This window comes from Branchiostoma lanceolatum, chromosome 6 (genome assembly GCF_035083965.1).
Source record: "Branchiostoma lanceolatum isolate klBraLanc5 chromosome 6, klBraLanc5.hap2, whole genome shotgun sequence".
Classification (NCBI taxonomy): domain Eukaryota; kingdom Metazoa; phylum Chordata; class Leptocardii; order Amphioxiformes; family Branchiostomatidae; genus Branchiostoma; species Branchiostoma lanceolatum.
The window spans coordinates 11,664,320-11,683,532 of record NC_089727.1 but is presented as its reverse complement, the minus strand read 5'-3'; the positions used below and the strand labels follow the sequence as shown (position 1 = coordinate 11,683,532).

General features: G+C 41.5%; 2 protein-coding genes across 26 annotated transcripts in view; one reads left to right on the top strand and one right to left on the bottom strand.

Annotated features, from left to right (window-relative positions):
* LOC136436618 (zinc finger protein 330-like) lies at positions 1-8,690 on the bottom strand. 2 transcript variants are annotated; one of them, XM_066430762.1, is made up of 11 exons: positions 8,589-8,690; positions 4,310-4,463; positions 3,947-3,966; positions 3,747-3,817; positions 3,495-3,574; positions 3,212-3,338; positions 2,852-2,956; positions 1,362-1,408; positions 934-1,051; positions 687-809; positions 1-530 (listed from the first exon to the last, which is right to left on the bottom strand). In XM_066430762.1, exons 2-11 carry the CDS (start codon positions 4,427-4,429, stop codon positions 397-399), a joined length of 945 nt encoding a protein of 314 aa, XP_066286859.1. In that variant the 5' UTR covers positions 4,430-4,463; positions 8,589-8,690; the 3' UTR covers positions 1-396. The 2 variants fall into 2 exon arrangements, with proteins under 2 accessions (XP_066286859.1, XP_066286860.1); XM_066430763.1 differs by having other exon boundaries at positions 1-531; positions 691-809; positions 8,589-8,685.
* Positions 8,687-19,213, top strand: part of LOC136436615 (rho GTPase-activating protein 26-like) — a 48,062-nt gene continuing 37,535 nt past the window's right edge. For 18 of the 24 annotated variants that reach the window (XM_066430733.1, XM_066430747.1, XM_066430745.1 and 15 more), the window contains exon 1: positions 8,688-8,964. In XM_066430733.1, the coding sequence (XP_066286830.1) occupies positions 8,811-8,964 (154 nt within the window). In that variant the 5' untranslated portion in view covers positions 8,688-8,810. Of the gene's footprint in view, positions 8,965-19,213 lie in introns of all 24 variants that reach the window. The other 6 variants (XM_066430757.1, XM_066430754.1, XM_066430756.1 and 3 more) reach the window with 2 other exon arrangements.

Below are 19,213 nucleotides of genomic sequence, written 5' to 3'. Positions count from 1 at the left end.
TTACTTTCCATTCATACTTTTATTCTCAAAGTTAGAATTACATATAGCACTACTTTGCAAGTTTAAAACATTTAAGTTCAACTTGAAACTGAGGATGATGCTTCTGCATATATCCTGATCATGGTATCCAAATAACTTTTTTAGCAATTTGCTATAATTTCAATAAGAAGCATGCATCCTGTCAAACAAACATCCATTAGTTGGCACTTGTAGCAGCTTAGGAGGGTCCTTCTGTAAGAATCTCATATTTCTTGACTTGCCAAAAGGCAGAAAAAGCCTTGCCATTGCCTGTCAAAACCAGATAAACAAATTTCTATCAATCTACACAAACAGTTGCAATCTGCCCTTCAAACAAGTAGTTTCCAAGGACTAGGAGTAAAACAAAATGCTTTGCTCTCAGTCCTCGTATTTGTTATATTCTTCTTGATAACCGCTAGCGTAGGTGGCACCCAGGTTGAGGTCAGACAGAGGGTTGGACACATCTTCCTCCTCTTCCTCATCCTCTTCTTCCGACTCATCATCATCATCATCTGTGAAAAGAAACAATATCATCAAAATGCTCACAATCCTTGAATTATAGAAAGCCATGACGACAGTTGCATACCTTACAGAGTCTTTTGAAATTCAACACTGAATACAAGATTCCAATAATATGAGCAAGAATGAGATGCAAAAGTGATCCTTACCATCGTCATCTTCCCCATCAGCAGTGCCATAGCTGTATCCACTGTACCCCCCATAGGAGGCATAGCCCCAGCCTCCTGAAGCCTCATCATCTTCTGTCTGCCTCCCATAGTCATAATTCCTCGCTGCAGAACAGAACAAAGACACATCTTTCTAAGTCAATTTACTCTTACAAAATGGAATAGTTTGATAAGATAGCAACATACCCAAAAGCTTCATCAGTACTGTTAAAGGGCTTAAACCACTTACTTGACACACTGAGATCCTTGGTTTCTCTGGTGTTGTGCCCACACTTCGGACATGTGACAGGCTGGCCCTTACTGATCTTAGCCCCCTTCCTCTTCACATGGTCATCGCAGTACGCAGTCTAAAGGGACCAAGGGATTCATTAGTTACAAGCGGTGAAAACTAAAAAAAGGGAACTTGCTGCTTCATGCTGTACTGAAAGGATGGTATAGACAGATTTGTGTATACAAGATTGGAAAGAGAGGTCTCCTAGCCTGGCCTCCAAACAAATCATTTCCTGCAAAATGAACAGTCCTTGGCTGATTACCTTTGATGGGCTATTAATACATGTATTTTGTTTGGAGATTTATCTCCATAAAACATTGAGTATGATGGAGGAAAGGTCAAAAAGACAAGGTAATGTTAAGGGGATGAAGGACTGATTCACCTACCTTACATCTCATACAGGAGTACTGGCCATGTCTGTTACAGGACATACCTGTATGGTAGATGTGTAGAATTGGAATCAAGGTTGATGTACATTTCAACTGTACTGTACAAAAACATTCTGTTCCATTCATATGAATTCATTCATCCAATCTTAGGAATGAATATCCAGCATAAGGGAAATAGACTGTATCATCATCAAATCATCATTTTAACTCTTTGGTTACCCATCTTCATTGTTTTCTGTGGTAGTAAACATAGGGCTCATCATATGACCACAAACTAAGGGCATTCTTGGGATAGTTGTTCATGTGTCATACAAAATTCAGCTGTCTTATTACCAGGGCTGTCTCCAGGACCCGTCCCTCCGTCCCTGGGCGGAAATTTGCTTGTTGGGATGGGAAAAAATGTCACACTGTCCGTCCCAAAAATGGGAACTTCTTGACATGATATTGATAAAAATGCATTTTATAGGCTTAGAATGATAGATTTTATTTTGACAACGAAAACTAAAACATTGGCTCTCATAAATTGAGAGGGACGGAAAAAAATTTAAAGCTGGAGACAGCCCTGCTTGTTACAGAAAAAGTTGCCTAAGATCCTTGTCTGCAGTTGGTTCTGTCAGCCTGCATGAAAATTCTATGACATCAAAATCGTATGACGGCCAACAACGAATGTGACTATGCCTGACAAACCTGCATGGACATGATGAAGTGCGCAGCGATTTTTTTTTCTCTTGCCATCCCTCTGCCACGTATACAACTTGGACACACTTGATCTGTTTTGAGTTTTGGCCTATTAGGCCACAGCAAGTAATTTTTATGGATGACATCAGCGCGCTCATTAATTTTCGCCTGATTTCGAAATAAAAAACAAGAAATTTCATTGCCCTCCGACGGTGGTCAACATGCCAAAAATTGGCAAATATGTCGTAGACGTTGACAGTCTAAGGTGTTTCATTGCCTATGAATACCCAGTGTAGTTCCTGCCCATGATGGTATAATACCAAGCTGTTTTCTGCATTTGTTCTAGCAAGGACATTATATGAATAATTGGGGGGTGGGGGGTGGGATCTAGTTAATTGAGCTGTATACACAAGGTGTTTCATCGCATATGAATTCCCAGTGTAGTTGCTTCAAATGATGGTACAACAAGCTCTTTTCTGCATTTGTTGTAGTTAGTCTATTGAGATGTATACACATCTACAATGACATGTTTACATTAAATCAAGGAAGTTTTATATTATATATGAAACCTCATCGGTTGAATACGGGAATAAAAGACCTGTTGGTCATGATATCATATTTCCTCGCTTCAATTCTTGTTTAACAAGACATATGATCTCAAAATTTGAAAATATAGGCCTCTTGTTTTTTTTGGCCCGCCTTGTTTTTTTTTCGCCCTATCTCATTAATTTTGGAGTCTGCGGAGGATGTCATCCATAAAATTTACTTGCTGTGGCCTTATAGATGTTAGAGTTAAAATTTTGACATACATTTGAAGTTCTCTGCCTCCAGGATTTGACAGCTAGCCTGGTGTTCAAACTGGTCATCCTCACACAGGAAGTTGTCACAATAGGCACACTTGAAAAACCTGCCACCTGTAAGCAGACATACAAAGATACATAACATAATAAGGCCTTTCAATGGCTGTAGTTTGCCTTAGACATTACACATTACACATAACACATTACATTCTTTCCAACTAATAAAAGTCAACATGGCAGCATTTGGCAGGACATAGGTTGCAGAGATTGCTGATAAGTGATAACAATATGAACACACATAGGGTATTGTAGAAATAAGGCATCATTTTGTATGACCAGTTCCTATATTTCTGATGGTTCAACTCCTACCTGAATCCCAGATACCTCTATCACACTCCAGGCATAAGGCATCCTGTAGTGGACACTCACAGGCATGTGTGGACAGGCACTTCCTACCATGGCACACCCAGGCCTCACAGTAATCACAAATTGCACCCTGGCATAAAACAGAACATGTCATGTGCTGGCCTTTAACAAATTCAGCTACTCATGCATGAAACCCATTTCCCTATCAAGAAAATTTCACACTAATTTTGTACATGCACTTGTAAAGAGAAAGAAATTCCTGGTCCTAGCTGTAGTTTGCACTCACCACCATCCCCATCCCTGTGGTGTACTGGCCAGGATGTTTGATTACACAGTCCCCAGACTTCATCATACATTTAGTTTTTGCTGGAAAAAAGAGAAAAAAAATTGATGAAACCCCAACATACCTCCTGGGCATCTGATAAAAGGACATTATACAAAAAGGGCTTCAATAAATGTCAGATTGTAAATATAAATTGAATTTTTTTCCAATCCTGCCTGTATGGTGAGAATTCCAAACAGAAAGTGTCTGACTTACCACAGCTTGCACAAACAGGCAGTTTCTGGACATGTGAGCAGAAATAACAAAATGCTCTTGTTTTCTGTCTCCTGATGAACAAGAGAAAAACCACCATCAATATCACACAGTACCAGACTTAATCAACAAATAAAAATGTCATACATTGTATTTGGTTAGATAATATGTAGAATGCTACTGTGAATATGTAAATGGCTCACCTTCTACATTTGTCACATTCCTGAAATGAAAAGGAAATATGATAAGTTTCTCCCTGATATATAAGTTATAACCTGTATCCTCTAGTGAGTCTATCTCAAGAATTTAATTCAATAACGTTTGTATACTTTAGATACTTTATATACTTTTTTTAGACCACATTGTAAGCAGTGACACCTAACTGCGGTGCAAAGTGAGCCTGTCATCATTTACCTGAAGAAGATGATAGATGGTCATCGAAACTCGGCTATTACCATTTCCTTGGTTGTAAATAAAGAACTTTGTTGTTCATTAAATGATTCATTTAATAACTGTTAAACAAATAAGCGCAGTGTCTAAAAAGCATGGCTAAGAACAGAACTTACCATAACAAAATTACAGGGATGATCCACGATGCTGACATTGTCCTTGGCCTGTCTGATCTCCTTCTGTCTCATCTTCTGCTTCTCCGCCTTCTTCCGGGCTCCTGTCTTCTTCTTTGGCATCTTTGAACTTTTTCTTTGTTAACTTCTTATAACACTGGAATGTGAGCAGCAAATAGTTAACAGTGTAGGGAGGGTGAATGTTTTAAAAGAATAAAAGATAATGTATAGATACAGCAAAAGTACCGGGGTCACGAGTTCCTTAGTAATCACTCGGTGTCCAGCACCGAATGTGCCTTCATCGCTAGACTTCCAGTGATGAAGTTTTGTCATCTGTGGGCGTCCAGCAATGAGGCGACTTCGTTACTGGAAATCCCTGTATTATCACTGGAAACCGAGAGATGAGAGTACCTGCGGGGCTGGAAAACCAGTGATGACAAATATTCCATTGTGGAAAACCAGTGACGACAAATGTTCCACTGTGGCAAACCAAGGAGCTTCTATTTTGACCTGGGCAAACCTGAGCTGGTGACGATAGATTCCGCACCGTAATTGTAAACCGAGCCAGCTAATCCGATATGCAGTTTACGCTAACGTACGCGTCAATTTACGTAACGTTATGCTTACGAAAAAAGTCCAAAATACAAATTCAAGTGACGGTTGCTAAAACGGATAGCACACTGAAGGCCAGATTATTGCACAGATATTGTCTCGCTACAAGCGATTAACATATGGACATTACAAAGGCCAGATTAGTGCGCAGATAAAACACCTGTTATTGTCTTGCTAAAAACGGATATCACAAAGGCCAGACTAGTGCGTAGATATTGTCTATCACAAAAGCACGATCAACAATAAAGATGGTACCTCTACAGTTGAGCCTTGTATTTATTCAGATTGTAACATGTAAGTCAGATAAGACTCATAGTTCAAACTAAGATCGATAATGGAGCTGCGACATTATATATTATGTTGTAAAAATATACTGCAAACTGTCAAACTAGTGAATAAAATATATCCTGATGCTTGAATAAATAATTGTTTGTGTCATACAAAAGAACATAACACTGACAAACGGATAATTAAAAAATCTATAAAGGTTCCCTTTGCCTTCCTGTAGTACGCCGTAACGGTATCGACTCAAAATGTACACAAAATATTGTCTAACAGTTAGCACTGGAACATTCCAGTGATAATAGGACGTGACTACTGGAAGGCCACTAACGAAATAATGTCATCCCTCGGCTTCCAGTACTAGGGTGTCACTCATCACTGGTAAATCTAGCGCGGAACCCGTGACCGCGGGACTTTTGTTACTGGTTATCTAGCGACGAGTGACCTCCGTACTGGGTTACCAGTGATGAATGACCTTTGAACCAGCCTTACTTGTCTGGCACCCGAGTGACGAGCGGAGATCATCACTAGAAACTCAGTGATGAGCGGAGTTCATTTCTGGAAACCGAGCACCGAGGCAACATTCAGTGCTGGAATTCCAGCACCGAGGGGGCTTCAGTACTGGAATAAAGCCGGTCGTCACTGGATTTCTGGTGATGAACTTTCTTCGGTGCTGGACGTCCAGTGACGACACCATTTTCTTCTCGCGTTCATCACTCGGTACCCAGTGAGGAACCCGTGACCCTTCAACTTCAACTTAATATACCCCCAGATAACCCCGCGAGGGGCAAAGTAGGGGGGAGGAGGTCCCAGGCTAAGGCGGGCAGGCCTCCAACCTGGCGCGGAAAGACTCAACGGTGGGAGCCGTAACAACCGCGCCAGGCAGGGCGTTCCACTCGGGTATGGTGCGAGGGAAAAAAGAATATTTAAATGAGTCTGTTCGGGCGTAAAGTGGTTGAAATTTGAGCGTATGGCTTCCCCGGGTGCGCCCCTGAGCTGGTTTCAGTAGACTATCTGTATTAATATTGATGTGGTTATTAACTAGCTTATAGAAAAAGGTGAGACGGGCGTTCCTCCTCCTTTCAGAGAGAAGGGTCCACTGCAGATCATTGAGCATTTGTGTCACGCTGCTAGTCTGCCGGTAGTCATTCAGAGTCACTCGGACGGCCCTGCGCTGGACGGCCTCCACCGCCTGTATCCCTTTGGTGGTGTACGGGTCCCAGACGGTGGCACTATATTCCAAGTGGGGCCGCACCAGCGCTTTGTAACAAGTGGCCTTGACCCTAGATGGACAATGGGTCAAATTGCGCCGAATGACCCCTAGTACCCTGCCGGCTTTGCTAGTGGCGTAGTTGATATGGGTGTCCCACCGCAGATCATCGGACAGTTGTACTCCAAGATAGGGGTGGGACTTGACACCGGTGAGGGCTTCTCCACTTAGGGAGTACTGAGTTAGAATGGGGTGCTTTTTACGGGTGATATGGAGGGGTTTGCGGAATCGATGGGGTGGTCTACTAGGTGGGCTAGTGGGGTGGGCTACCTCAGCATTGTACCCTTTCTGGGCCTCAAGGCTATGCATGGGGGTTTGGCCTCTTATGGAATTTCCTTGAAGAGAAACTGGGTCAAACTGTGGGTGGGCTAGACGGAAGGCAACAGCTGATAGATGTCAGCAATGAACTCCACCAAGACTGGTAGAAAAGCCATTTATCATGATATTAAACAAACTTCTAAGTACTCAGTATACAATAGGATGTAAGGGAAGAGGTACAAGGGGAAATAAACTGGAAGCTGGATAGGGCAGCTAGGGAATGAGAGAGCCTTTGTTTGACAAAATTCAAAACATATGTCTCACATATAGACTAGAATGTACCTAAATGCATGTGCTTGTATACAAATGTAAAATGTATTAAAATTTTGTGGTTATGTGTGTCAGTACATGAGCGTGGGTTGGAATGTTGTGTGTGTGTTTGTACAATGTATAGTGTTGCTTTTGTTGCTCATTTCTTTCGTGTAGCCACAATGCTACTGTCCTGTTGGCTTGACTGAGCAGTAAAGGAACAGGGAACATGGTCCTCCATGTTTAAAAATCTAAAACTGGGGATAACAAACTCCTGCACGATGTAAATGTATGTTCATTGCCTACCTCCACCCCCCACTGTAGCATCCCCAAAGCAATATGATCAGTTGCATTCCTTCCGGTCCACCCACAGAGTGACCCATCTTTTCCTCAAGGTCTCGGACCGGAGTTTTTTTGCGATTTCGTATGTAGGCCGACACCCTCAGGTCGACGGGCTACAATTCCGCCGAGAAAAGTAGGACGGAAAATGTAATCACATGGTCGAAAAGCGGTTTTCTGCTGTTTTCCGATGTATTTATCGGTATTGTCCGTTGTCCCTTTATTTTGGGTAGAAACCATAGTAAAATGTAAATTTGGCATCCGAAAATTATCATTTTTTTACACTTTTTTGATCGAACCTGCTCGGAAAAAACGAGTTTTCCTGGGGTCACGGCATATATGCTGAGAAAGCTTAGTAAATGGTGTCTCTGAAAAATGAAAAAAATAAGAAAGTCATGTGATAACTTTTTCGCAATCTCCGATGACGCAAATTCGGTGAAAATGCATTAAAAACGATGCTATTTGGGTCATCAGGCGAGAAAACCGCATCACCGTTCCCGCGGACTAATACAAAAAAGGCTTCGATAGCGAACCAACTGCACCGCGCCCAAAAATACTACAACTCACGGGCTTTTCAGAAGATTCAAAATATTCAGACACAGCTTAAACCATCACCAAGCAATCTCGGGCAGAAATCAGGGTGACGACCACGCACTTCCGGCAGATTACCGGGTCATGACCCAACCCCCGGTCACAATTGAACTCCGACCCGGAACCTCAAGGAAATTCCATTCGATACTTAACCCCCATGAATAGCCTTGAGGCCCAGAAAGGGTACAATGCTGAGGTAGCCCACCCCACTAGCCCACCTAGTAGACCACCCCATCGAATCCGCAAACCCTGATATGGAGGATGTGGCATTTAGAGGGATTGAACGACATAAGCCAACGATTTTGCCAATCTGTTAGTGCATCAAGATCAGACTGGACTCAGGACCCGGGTACCTTTGCATAGATACAAGTTTATTTCTGTCGTAATTGCGACATCTTCAAATACACTGAATTTGAAACAGCTGGTCACACCACGTCACAATCAAAGTATGGGGGGGACATGTGGGATATCATGATGGGAAATGGATGAAATGACTCGCCGTGTGCCGCGGCCACAGCGGTGCGGATACTTCATTTGACGGTCAGAGACGCGCTATACATGACCTGTTTGCAACGCTGCATAGTTAGATCTTGACACAGCGCCGTAAATAACGAGAAATACCTGATAAACTGACAGCCCGGCGACTCGCGTGTTCCGGATCAGACTCGGACGGCCATGATGGATCGCAGTGGCTGCTGGGATGGGCGCATGCGCACCGTTAGTCAGTGACGAGCCGTGAAACTTGGAGGTGTCTTCCGAGTTCCCCAAGTTTGTCCTGCCCAAAACCTCGTTTTTCACGGAGTTTTCACGCTGATACAGCCCAAATCTAGGACTTAGCCCAAGATGGGGCTCCTTCCGTTGGAATTTAGCGAGTGTTACACAGACAGCCCGTACTTTCGGGACAACATCCACACACACGAGGCCGAACTGGAGCGGACCTCTCAAGCCATCAAGCAGCTTATCAAGGAGTCCAAGACCCTTCTTCAAGCAGCCAGAAGTAAGTACTTTTACAACATCTCTCATTCATGAATGCCACGTTAAGTGGCTCTAGACACTGTCTACTTGTTTTCCTCCCGTACCAGACCAAGGACTTCAGCGATCTTGTGACAGGACTTCGGAAACTTTGCTTCCTGTCATGAGGGGACGAGGGCGGTCTACTTTCAATTCCCCTGCCGCAAAAATGTCTCCACGTAAAAATCCGGTCCTTATCACCCCAGATATGTTTCTGGCGCGAACTTGGCGCGCCATTGCCATAAGAAGTGTCGGCAGTTTGTCACCGAATGACTACAGAAATCCCGTGTCGTGATATAACGCGGGAGATCAGCTGTACAGGATCATTAGCTCAGGAGGCGTGCCGAAGTTTTGGATGTCCGACTGGGGAGGGTGGAACAAATTATATCAAATTCCCCTTGACCGATTGTCAAGTACCGTATTTGAAGGAGTTTAAATCATTCGTAACCAACAGTTTGTTAGCTCCCTGCGTTTTAGTATCGAGCTTTCCAAGTGGAATTTATATCAACAAAATTCCGTGACAATCCTGATCGCCAAGAACGCATAAACACACCTCCATTTTCTGGCAAGATACAACACAAAGGTGGCTAGGGACTGAAGGAATTTCGTTGCGAAGAAAGGGGCGCGGTTGCTTGCAAGAATCATAGTGCATCTCTCTTTGCATTACAGACTGATTGTTTTGATGATGATTGCATTGGCATTTGCTTCCTGTATGTGTTGTTAGGATTTCTACCCCTCAGGGGGGTTCAACTATTGAGAGTGAAATAATCATTCCCTAGGGCGCACTGAGAGATGACCCTTCTTATTGAAAATGCCATTACCCTGACCATTCCCACCAAATGAATTTTTTGAAATTGCCCAAAATCATTTGAACTATGGAGGAAAGTGATGATTAAATGTCTCAGCTGGATGCCCAATTCAAATCAATTTTTCAAATCCCAATATTCACAGATAATACATCTTGGCTTACTTCCTGTTCATGCCATGACCCCACCCACTCAGTCTATGTAAACTGTTTGATAATTGACTAATGGGTTAAAGAAAGATGGATAAACTAATAATTCTGATGTTATGAAAAATGTTTGTCACTTTGGCATTTTCCTTTTCAAATATCTCCAAGAATTATACAACAAACATTTTTGACAGGTCTCTCACTACACATTATATGATATGTACATGTAGTGACTATTGACGTTCTGGACTTGAATTCCTTTTCATTGTTAAGAAAACTCAGTTATATAAGGAAATATAAGGAAGTAGCATCAGTTGGTAGACGTTTTGCAAGTCTTTCACAAAATTGAATATCACAGTTGAACAAATATAACGTTAACATGAATTATGATATTGAAAAAGATCAGATACTTTGATTGCCAAATATTCCCCAGTTGCAGTGGGAATGGTGGCTCAGTATTATTTGTTACAACGGCTTGTTTCCCCCCCTGATCAGCAGAGGTGAGGAACAGGGAATTCTCTTATCCTACATGGGATCCCACTAGGGTGGCTGTTGACTCACCGACTATCTAAATTAGTCATGTTGTGTGTACATGGATGCCTTTGTTTGAAGAATAGCTGCCAGGAATGTGTAAAGCACCAGTGGTAGCCACTAACAAATGCCAAATTTCAGCCGATCTGAATAGGGTCAGGGCTGGTCGAGGGGCTGTATTCTTCCTCTCTTGTTGAGTTCACTGGTAATTCTTTGGCATCCTGCCTGCTGTTCCCATGTGCCTAGAGGGGAAACTTTTCATAGTGTAGTATCATAGTATTCTTTCCATGAATGTTACTGCCAGTATTAATCTGGTAAAATATCAAAGTACAAAACTGCCAATATTGCTTTAGCAGCATTGTCTTTTCCTTGTGTTGACTTTTGTCATCAATGCCATTAATTTTAACAATATTTTCTACAGTGTAATAAGTGCTGCCAGTATCACCACATTTCAATTTTCATCTTTCATAAACGGACACACATAACAACTAGCCACCAGAGAAATTCCATAGTTTTTCCTTGTGCAAGACTCTTATTTCCAGGTCACCTATTCCCAGGGAAGGTCAAATTCCATCACAGATAAAAGGATTATCCAGTATTATAATACAGAATTAGAATATGCCCAGTAGACCCTATACTCCAGGGATCAGGACATGTTTCAAACAATTGCAATGTATCAAAACAATTTCTAAAGAGGTAGCTTTACCTATATCTAATGATAGATAACACTTACACGTGATGACATTTATTCCAGAATACCAGAAATGCAACAAAGCATATAACCTACTTCCATAATCTTTTGGAATTGAAATGATAAATACTGTTGAAATATTCATAAGTCTAAGTGCTTATGATTTATGATATAAGGGTTAGGTTAGGAGGATACTACATGTATCTTCCATATAATTATAAAGGTTTTTCAAGATAAGGGGATATGACTTGCTTTTATCAGTGCAACACACAGCATCACAGACAGGCTTTAATCAACAGTACGTCTGTTTATGGTCTTTTGGTCTCTAGAAATTCTTGTCTGTTTGGTGAGAAGACATCAACTAAAAGTAGATCTCCATGAGAGGAAGGTTAGGGACAGGTCCTGCATCAGTCAGGGACGGCCTGTGTTTACTCTCACATAAATCACAAGGATGGGAACGGAAAGTCATGATTACACACAACCACCAAATATTTTCATGTTTATGAATTATCATTTTTACTCCCTTGTTCAAGTTATATTGATATTTCATGTCATATTTCACAGGGGGAATATTTTAATGGATGTGGTCCATTCTCAACGCACTTGAGTGATTGCAATATTGATAAAGCAATGTTTGCTGTTGCGGTTGTAGAGAGTTTTTGCAATGCTTGGGTCTGCTAGAATCTAGAAATGCTGGCACTGTATGTGTAAAGAGATCTTCCTTCTGGGTATCACAAGAGGTTTTCCTGCATAAGAGCTTAGGATTTCAAAGGTCACACACTCAACCGTTTCTCTTACAAGTGACTCATTGAATGTGAAAACCACTATATCCCAAAGGGGAACCAGTTGATGCATTTTTGTCTTGAGGAAACCTTGTGTGGCAGATGAATCAGGTTAGGATTGGTTTCCTAAAGGTGTAAATGTGATTAGGAGACATTTTTCAGTGGAGCTGTCCGGTGGGTTTTGCATGATGTTGCTATATTTGCCTTGGTAATTAATTCATTGCTCATGAGGACAATACTGTTATCTACCGGTGCATATCCGGTCAAAATTAAGGTTGAAGTTCAAATATGAAGATTGAATTTGTATCGAATTGTCCTTAGGTTTTTTAAACAAGATGTATTACTTTTATGTAGAAGTTGCTTAATATTTGTAATCTGAGAACAACAGTAAAACTAAAAGTTGATTGTTGTGATTTACGAGTTCACAAATTAATGTCAACTTTGAACTCTGAAAGTTTGTTGATGAATGGTTGTTTTCAGACTCAGTTCCCATGAAATGGGATAAAAGAAGGCAGAAAATATTTTCCAAGGACTCAGAGCCAACTTGCAGTCTTGTTCAGCCAGTGTTTTCAGGGTTGGTTTCTGTTTATTATTTGTAATAACAGAGAGGTGTGAAATTGTTAAACAGTTGGGCTATAAGCAGACATGAAACAAACAAAAAATCTGCAATATGGAAAGGTCCACCATAAAAGCAAACCCATCGTTTCACAAGATGGGGGTAGGCTGATGATGACTATAAAAATTATGAGTATAACCTCTCTGTTGATAAACGTTCGTCTTCCACTGCTTCCAAAAAAGAAGTCAAACCCAGCTAATTTAGATATAGCCAACAATTGTATATAGTACCAGTAACCTATTGTTACAGCAAAGTCAGACACAGTTTACTGACGCATGTATGTTTTTCCTATGTTTTTATCATGTATTTGCAATTAGCCCACGGGCACGAACTTGCAATAAACTTCAGATAAAATGCTGTTTAAATCATCGTTTGGCTGCATACTTGATACTGCAAACATACATGGTTTAGATGAAGAGATGTATCTTAGATAATCAGATAATATGAATTTTTTGAAGATGCCGGCATTTTACTTATGATTAGATAGTCTATCCAGTTTAACGGATCAATCTTGGGTTTGTAACCAAGTTTACATAAGGTTTTATTCATCAGCTTCAGAGCCTGCCAGTGTGGATTCTCCATGCATCTCTAACAAAAGAGAAGGCATCCCCCTGTTTGCCTTGTTCTTCAGTTCCCTTTATGTATGGAGGAATGGGAGGAAGACAAATGGACCAGCGGTGTGTGTAAAGTGCAGGCTTAGGTGACTTTTAGCCTGGGATACAGGCGGGAGCAACAGGGTCAGGCAGACAAAGGGAAGGTTTTAAAAAGGGAAAAGATGACACCAGTATTGTACAGATGGACGCACCTATTGTCAAAAACAGAAAAGGTTTAAATTAATGCCAGTGAAGGCTTTGAAAAATAAGCCTGTGTCTTAATTGTTACCCTTGCATACATGTATCTCAAGCTTTGGCTTTTGAAATGGAAACTGTTATGACCAATTCCAAAGTGATAGGAAAGCTAACAAGACCATCATATTACTCATACGGACAAACGTAAGAGAATCAGATGTTTCCTAATGTTCATAGAAGAGACTTGAACTTTAGAATGGATATTACACATGTCTGTAGCAAGTCTAGATTTGGCATTCAAATTGAGAGACCAGTTGCTGAAACCACATAGAAGATTTAGATCTGTTATTCATTGTATGTGCATGATAAACCTATAGCTGATCCAAGCCATCAGAATAGACCCAGATAGCTTGATAAGATACAGAAGTCTGGGTTACTCGATCTAGGTCACATTTATACCAGGAACTCCTAAACAGTTAGGGAAAATTCTTCTCTCTCTTCAATTGCTTATATTTTAGTTACAAACGTATCATTATTCTACATAGTACATAATAGTGTTTGAAGTAAGTTAATCTAAGATGTGGAAACAAATGATTGGTCCTGCTCCAGCAGACATTCCTGATAGTCTAAGAAAGTTGCCACTGTGTACAGTAATCTTAGAATCTCACTGGGATTCTTGTCACTCAGGGACGGCCCCTGAGACTGGTCCACATTCTCACAACACAACACACCAGGGTACTTTTACTGGCCAGAAGTTGGTATGGGCCTATCTGGGAGCATGTCAGGAATTCTGGGCCAGAGTGACAGGGAGGCCAAAGGTTGAGCCATATTAAGTAGGCCTGATGTCCTAGGGGTAGTGGAATTTTAAAGCCAGACTTCTTGAAATAGCACTCTACTTGTGACGTGTATTGGTCTGCTGTGAAGACTATTTCAACTTCTTGGAACGGTTCAAGAGTCAGACAACAGCTGGGTTTAAGACTAGGACAAGACGATCTAAAAACACTTAAGTGTATCCTATGTCTGGTCAAACACTCAGCAAAACAGACACTTAACCATGGCCCAGACTAGGCTATGGCTGGCTGCAGTTGTTGTGACCCTGAAGTTGAACCATGACCTAGTTATGCACAGGAGGAGTGTTCTCCATCTCAGATTTTCAAGGGCAACAAGCAAAAAGGTTGTCCTTTTTATGCACGCATATTTTTGTTCAAAGCCCATATACTGTAAATTCATTTATTTCAGCAGGGAATTCAATTCAAAGGGGACCGCTGGCAAGGGACATAAAATTTTTGATCTGACATCTGAGTGATATTGTAAGATGTTTTACAACATGTTCTCTTTTCTGTTACAGTAGAAAATTGTGCGATATGATTAAAATATGATGTTGAAAGTGTCCTGATGCATTTCAGTTTTTCTAGGATCACTTCAGCCAAAACCTAAAAAAAGAAATCCCTACCTAATTTTTTAGGAATGTCGTCACAAACACAACATTGATTTTCCTAGGCCTCTTTATTCATCCCAAGGCCATGGGTTTATTTAATGAGAGACATTTTTACAACCATTTACCAGATGTGACATTTTTCTATTTTGAGTTGCTCAAAACGTTTTTCTATCTATCCAATTATTTAATCTTTTTACAGCAATTAGATGGGCTAAAAGCCCCTGTGACATCCTTGTCACATGGTCTAAAAGTCAGTAGACATCACTGTCATCACTAGTATGTTTTGAAAGGTCATAAGCACTTTGTGTCCGCGTGGTGTAGAGGTCTGCGCAATCTGCCTCTCACTACTCTCCAAGCAGAGGATGGGTTCCGGCAGGTTTTTGACTTGTTTTTAGGCGTTTTTGTCGGCCTTTCTACTTTTTTTTCTTTTTTTTTCTCTATAAACCCAACCTCTGCCGGCACTGACCTCGGGGCGGGGCAAACCTATTTACTTCCATTGAAGAAAGGTGGCAGTACTCCTCCCCGAGAACCATTAGATTATCATTAGTGGTAACAATTTTATTGCGCCGGATTATCACACATCCGGCAAGTGTAGCGGCTTTCACGGGGCCGCGCCGGTCCCCCGCTGACTGCCCTATTCATGCGACAGGCTGATCTCACGCCGGCATGGACATTGATAGCATCATAACGTAAATTTCCATTGGATACCTCACAAGAAAATTGAGAAAATACACTAGTGCATGAATAAGGCATATAAATAGATGTGTATTGCGTTTCAACTTGAAGCGCATCAATTATGCAATTATATCAGGAATCGTTATTAAATGAATTACAAACGGGAACATGTACCTTACGTTTACATGCGGTTAACGCATGCCTCCGCTCGCTGTGTTCAGATTGGAAGAGAAGTTTTCAACAACAACAGCGAAATTGGTGATGAAGCTCTACTAAACAGAGGCTTGAAAATTCCCAAATGGCACCAGAGGATAGTACAGTTTTTTGTGTGATTCGGTCTTTGATGGTTCTTTTATGGTAAAAGAGTTCAGTCACCATAGGCAAATCATTTGCTGACGGACATCGTAGCGACCTTCCAACATGGTGCCCCGTGATTGTTTTGCATACACATGTGGGTGGTTTAGAGTCTTTTATGAGATTCTACGATTTCCTCACACTACAACATCGCATTTCCGCAGTGGGTAGTCAAAATGAGAGGATTTATGGACATTTTCGGGCTGTACTTTGTCTTCTGGTACGGCGGTCAAAATCGGTCTGGATCGGAGTTGAGCATCGCGGATTGGAAAGATGGAAACCCCAGCCCAATGTTTTTCGCTGCACGCTGAGATGATCTTAGTTATTTCATACGAAAGTAAGTGCAATTAGCCAAAGGATACGAGAAGCGTAAGAACATTACGTAAAGAACATAGCATGACAAGTAATGCCACGACCGTTGACTAGGCCGGAAGTTCTGTGGCGCAGGGGGAGGGAATCCCGTGCCTGGCCGGGCACGCTTCGCACCTACTTATAAAACGCTTGTAATGTGTTGCAGCGATGGGTTTATAGAGACAAAAAAAAAATGAAAAAGTAGAAAGGCCGACAAAAACGCCTAAAAACAAGTCAAAAACCTGCCGGAACCCATCCTCTGCTTGGAGAGTAGCCTCTCACAACATCTGGTTCAAATTCCGTGGAGCCAGCGGCCCGAGTTCGCGCCCGTGCCTGGACACGCCTGGAAAAGATGCGCATCGTCCTATCGGATGGGGACGTAAAACCGGTGGCCCCGTGTATGAGGGACCTTTAGGGCACCAAACCTCTGCACGTAAAAGAACCCAACACACTTATCGAGAAGAGTAGGGGTGACCCTGTGTGCTTGGTCAAAAACACGCGAGCTGTAGCGAAGCCGCATTGCACTACTAGCTAACGAAAAAGCGTCGTGCTTCGTCCTCAGTCTGGGGTTCGACTGCCTTACCTTTACTTTAAAGACTGGTATCTTCTATAAGGCCACAGCAAGTAAATTTTATGGATGACATCCTCCGCAGACTCCAAAATTAATGAGATAGGGCGAAAAAAAAACAAGGCGGGTAAAAAAAACAAGATTCCTATATTTTCAAATTTTGAGATCATGAATCTTGTTAAACAAGACTTGCGGCAACAAAATATGATATCATGACCAACAGGTCTTTTGTTCCTGTATTCAACCAATGACGTTTCATATATAATATAAGACCACCTTGATTCAACAGTAAACATTAGCCTCCGATGCAGACTCCTCCTGGCTGTTTTCTTTTTCAAGTTACTGTTTTTATACTATTACATTTTTTTTTTCTTATTGCTGGCCGGGAAGGAGTCTGCGTCCACTCGGCGTCTCAAAGGAAAGAAGATTAGAAAAGTCTTTCAGAGAGGCTATTAACATGTTCGCGCAAGGGCAATTCACATGTTCGCGCAAGGGTAATTCACACTTACGCGAGGAACAATTGACTGAATGGACCCGGCACACGCCTGGTTTGTTACGGGAGTTAAATTTCCAGCTAAAAAAAATAACACACACGTCGGGGTCAGCAACGTAGGCGAGACAAAACTATCTTTTAAATCGATGTGGGCATTTATGCTATTGAAGGCGGTCGGTTAGTTTCGTCGGATGTTTATGTGTCAGTCCGTAACAGACAGAATTGGGGAGGGGGGCAAGTGAGGTCGCTACTTCAGACGGCCACTAAAACAGATTCACATGTCTTAGGCTGATTTGCAACATCATCTTTGGTTTCTAAGTTGCGGAATTAGCCAGATTTGGAATCAATTTGCCATGGTCAGCTCAGCCGCTGGTCCCAAGAAACCACCAAACAATCTTTCCTTTGAGTTTGACGGCAGCTCTGATGGCCTCAATCTGGGGAAACCCCATACCTCCCTTGCCACAGTTACACACTCCTCTCGGGAAATATCATCAATTACGGGCGTATGTCAAACCAAGGAGGTTCTGTATTAGCTTGTAAGTTCCTGACATTCGTATTTTGAAAGAGACGGTGACCCCGATGAACCTCAAGTTATGGAAACTTGTCGGGACAAAGCAGGGCGCATGGTACGGCGTGAGATCGAGAACGTGGAGCCAGCGGCGCGTGCACCCTCCGCGGGGCGCGGACTTCACAAGTCCATGCCGATTGCCACTAAGTGATTTTTAATTTCTTTTTGAGACGCGGAGTGGACGCAGACTCCTTCCCGGCCAGCAATAAGAAAAAAAATGTAATTATAGTATAAAAACTGTAACTTGAAAAAGAAAACAGCCGGGAGGAGTCTGCATCGGAGGCTAAGTAAACATGTCATACCATCATGGGCACTCATATGCAATGGAACACCTGGGCAGCAACTATATTCAACTGGGTATTCATATGGAACACTGTGTCAACACATGCCATCAAATGCGAGCAATTGAGCCTCAACGTTGCTGGATCATATCAAGCAATTGCACAACACAGAGCCTTTGTCGGACATATCATCGGAGGGCAATGAAATTTCGATTTTGTTAGTAGTTCACTTCATTCAAGAACAGCACATCGGATTACACGTTGTTGATAATAATGGCACAGAAATTACACACTATATTACAAGTTTGGCATGAGGGCTGCACAGTGTCTTCCTGTAAGTTCGTGACGACGAGCAATCTTGTTACAGCTTGCATACACAATAATTGTACAATGCACTTGTACGGAGTTTTCACAATTCTGACATTTTCAAATGCCTTTTTATGGCATCTAGAACGTTTTTGCGATAGAACTGACTGTAGTTAGCAACAAATTGTAGTATTTTCGGTATGTTGACCATTGCCGAAGGGTAAAAGAATCGTGTTTTTTTTTTTCAAAATCAGGCGAAAATTAATGAGCGCGCTGATGTCATCCATAAAATTTACTTGCTGTGGCCTAACATGTGTAATTAGAGATAGGTTTTTAAAGTCTGTATTGTGTACATTTCTATACCTAACAATTGATTTGAATATCAATGAAGCATAGGTATTTAGTATACTACAGTAGTGTATTTTGAAAAGCCATTGGATAATGCCAATTAAAGTCATTGGTTCCCAAGTGTATCTTTTTCTTAAAAACACAAAAATGTTTGTACCTTAATTATTAGCATTTATTTGTAATAAAAGATTATGACACAAAGTTCTTTTTAGATTAAGTTAACATTGACTTTGGAAAAGGAAATGAACCATGTGAGATGGTTTATTTCCTTTTCATATGTTAATGTAACTTAATCCAAGAATTATGAAAGTGAAGTTTCATGATGACTTTTTGAAAGTTTGTAACTGAGTCATATTGAAGTGTGACTTTCATGTGACCTTGATTTCAGCAATTTGGGTGTCCCACAGTTTCTCTTGTCACCCATACCCAAAAATAAATGTTTTGTTGCTGTTATAACTCCTCTCTCTCCTATCTTTTAACAGCCTTAAAGATA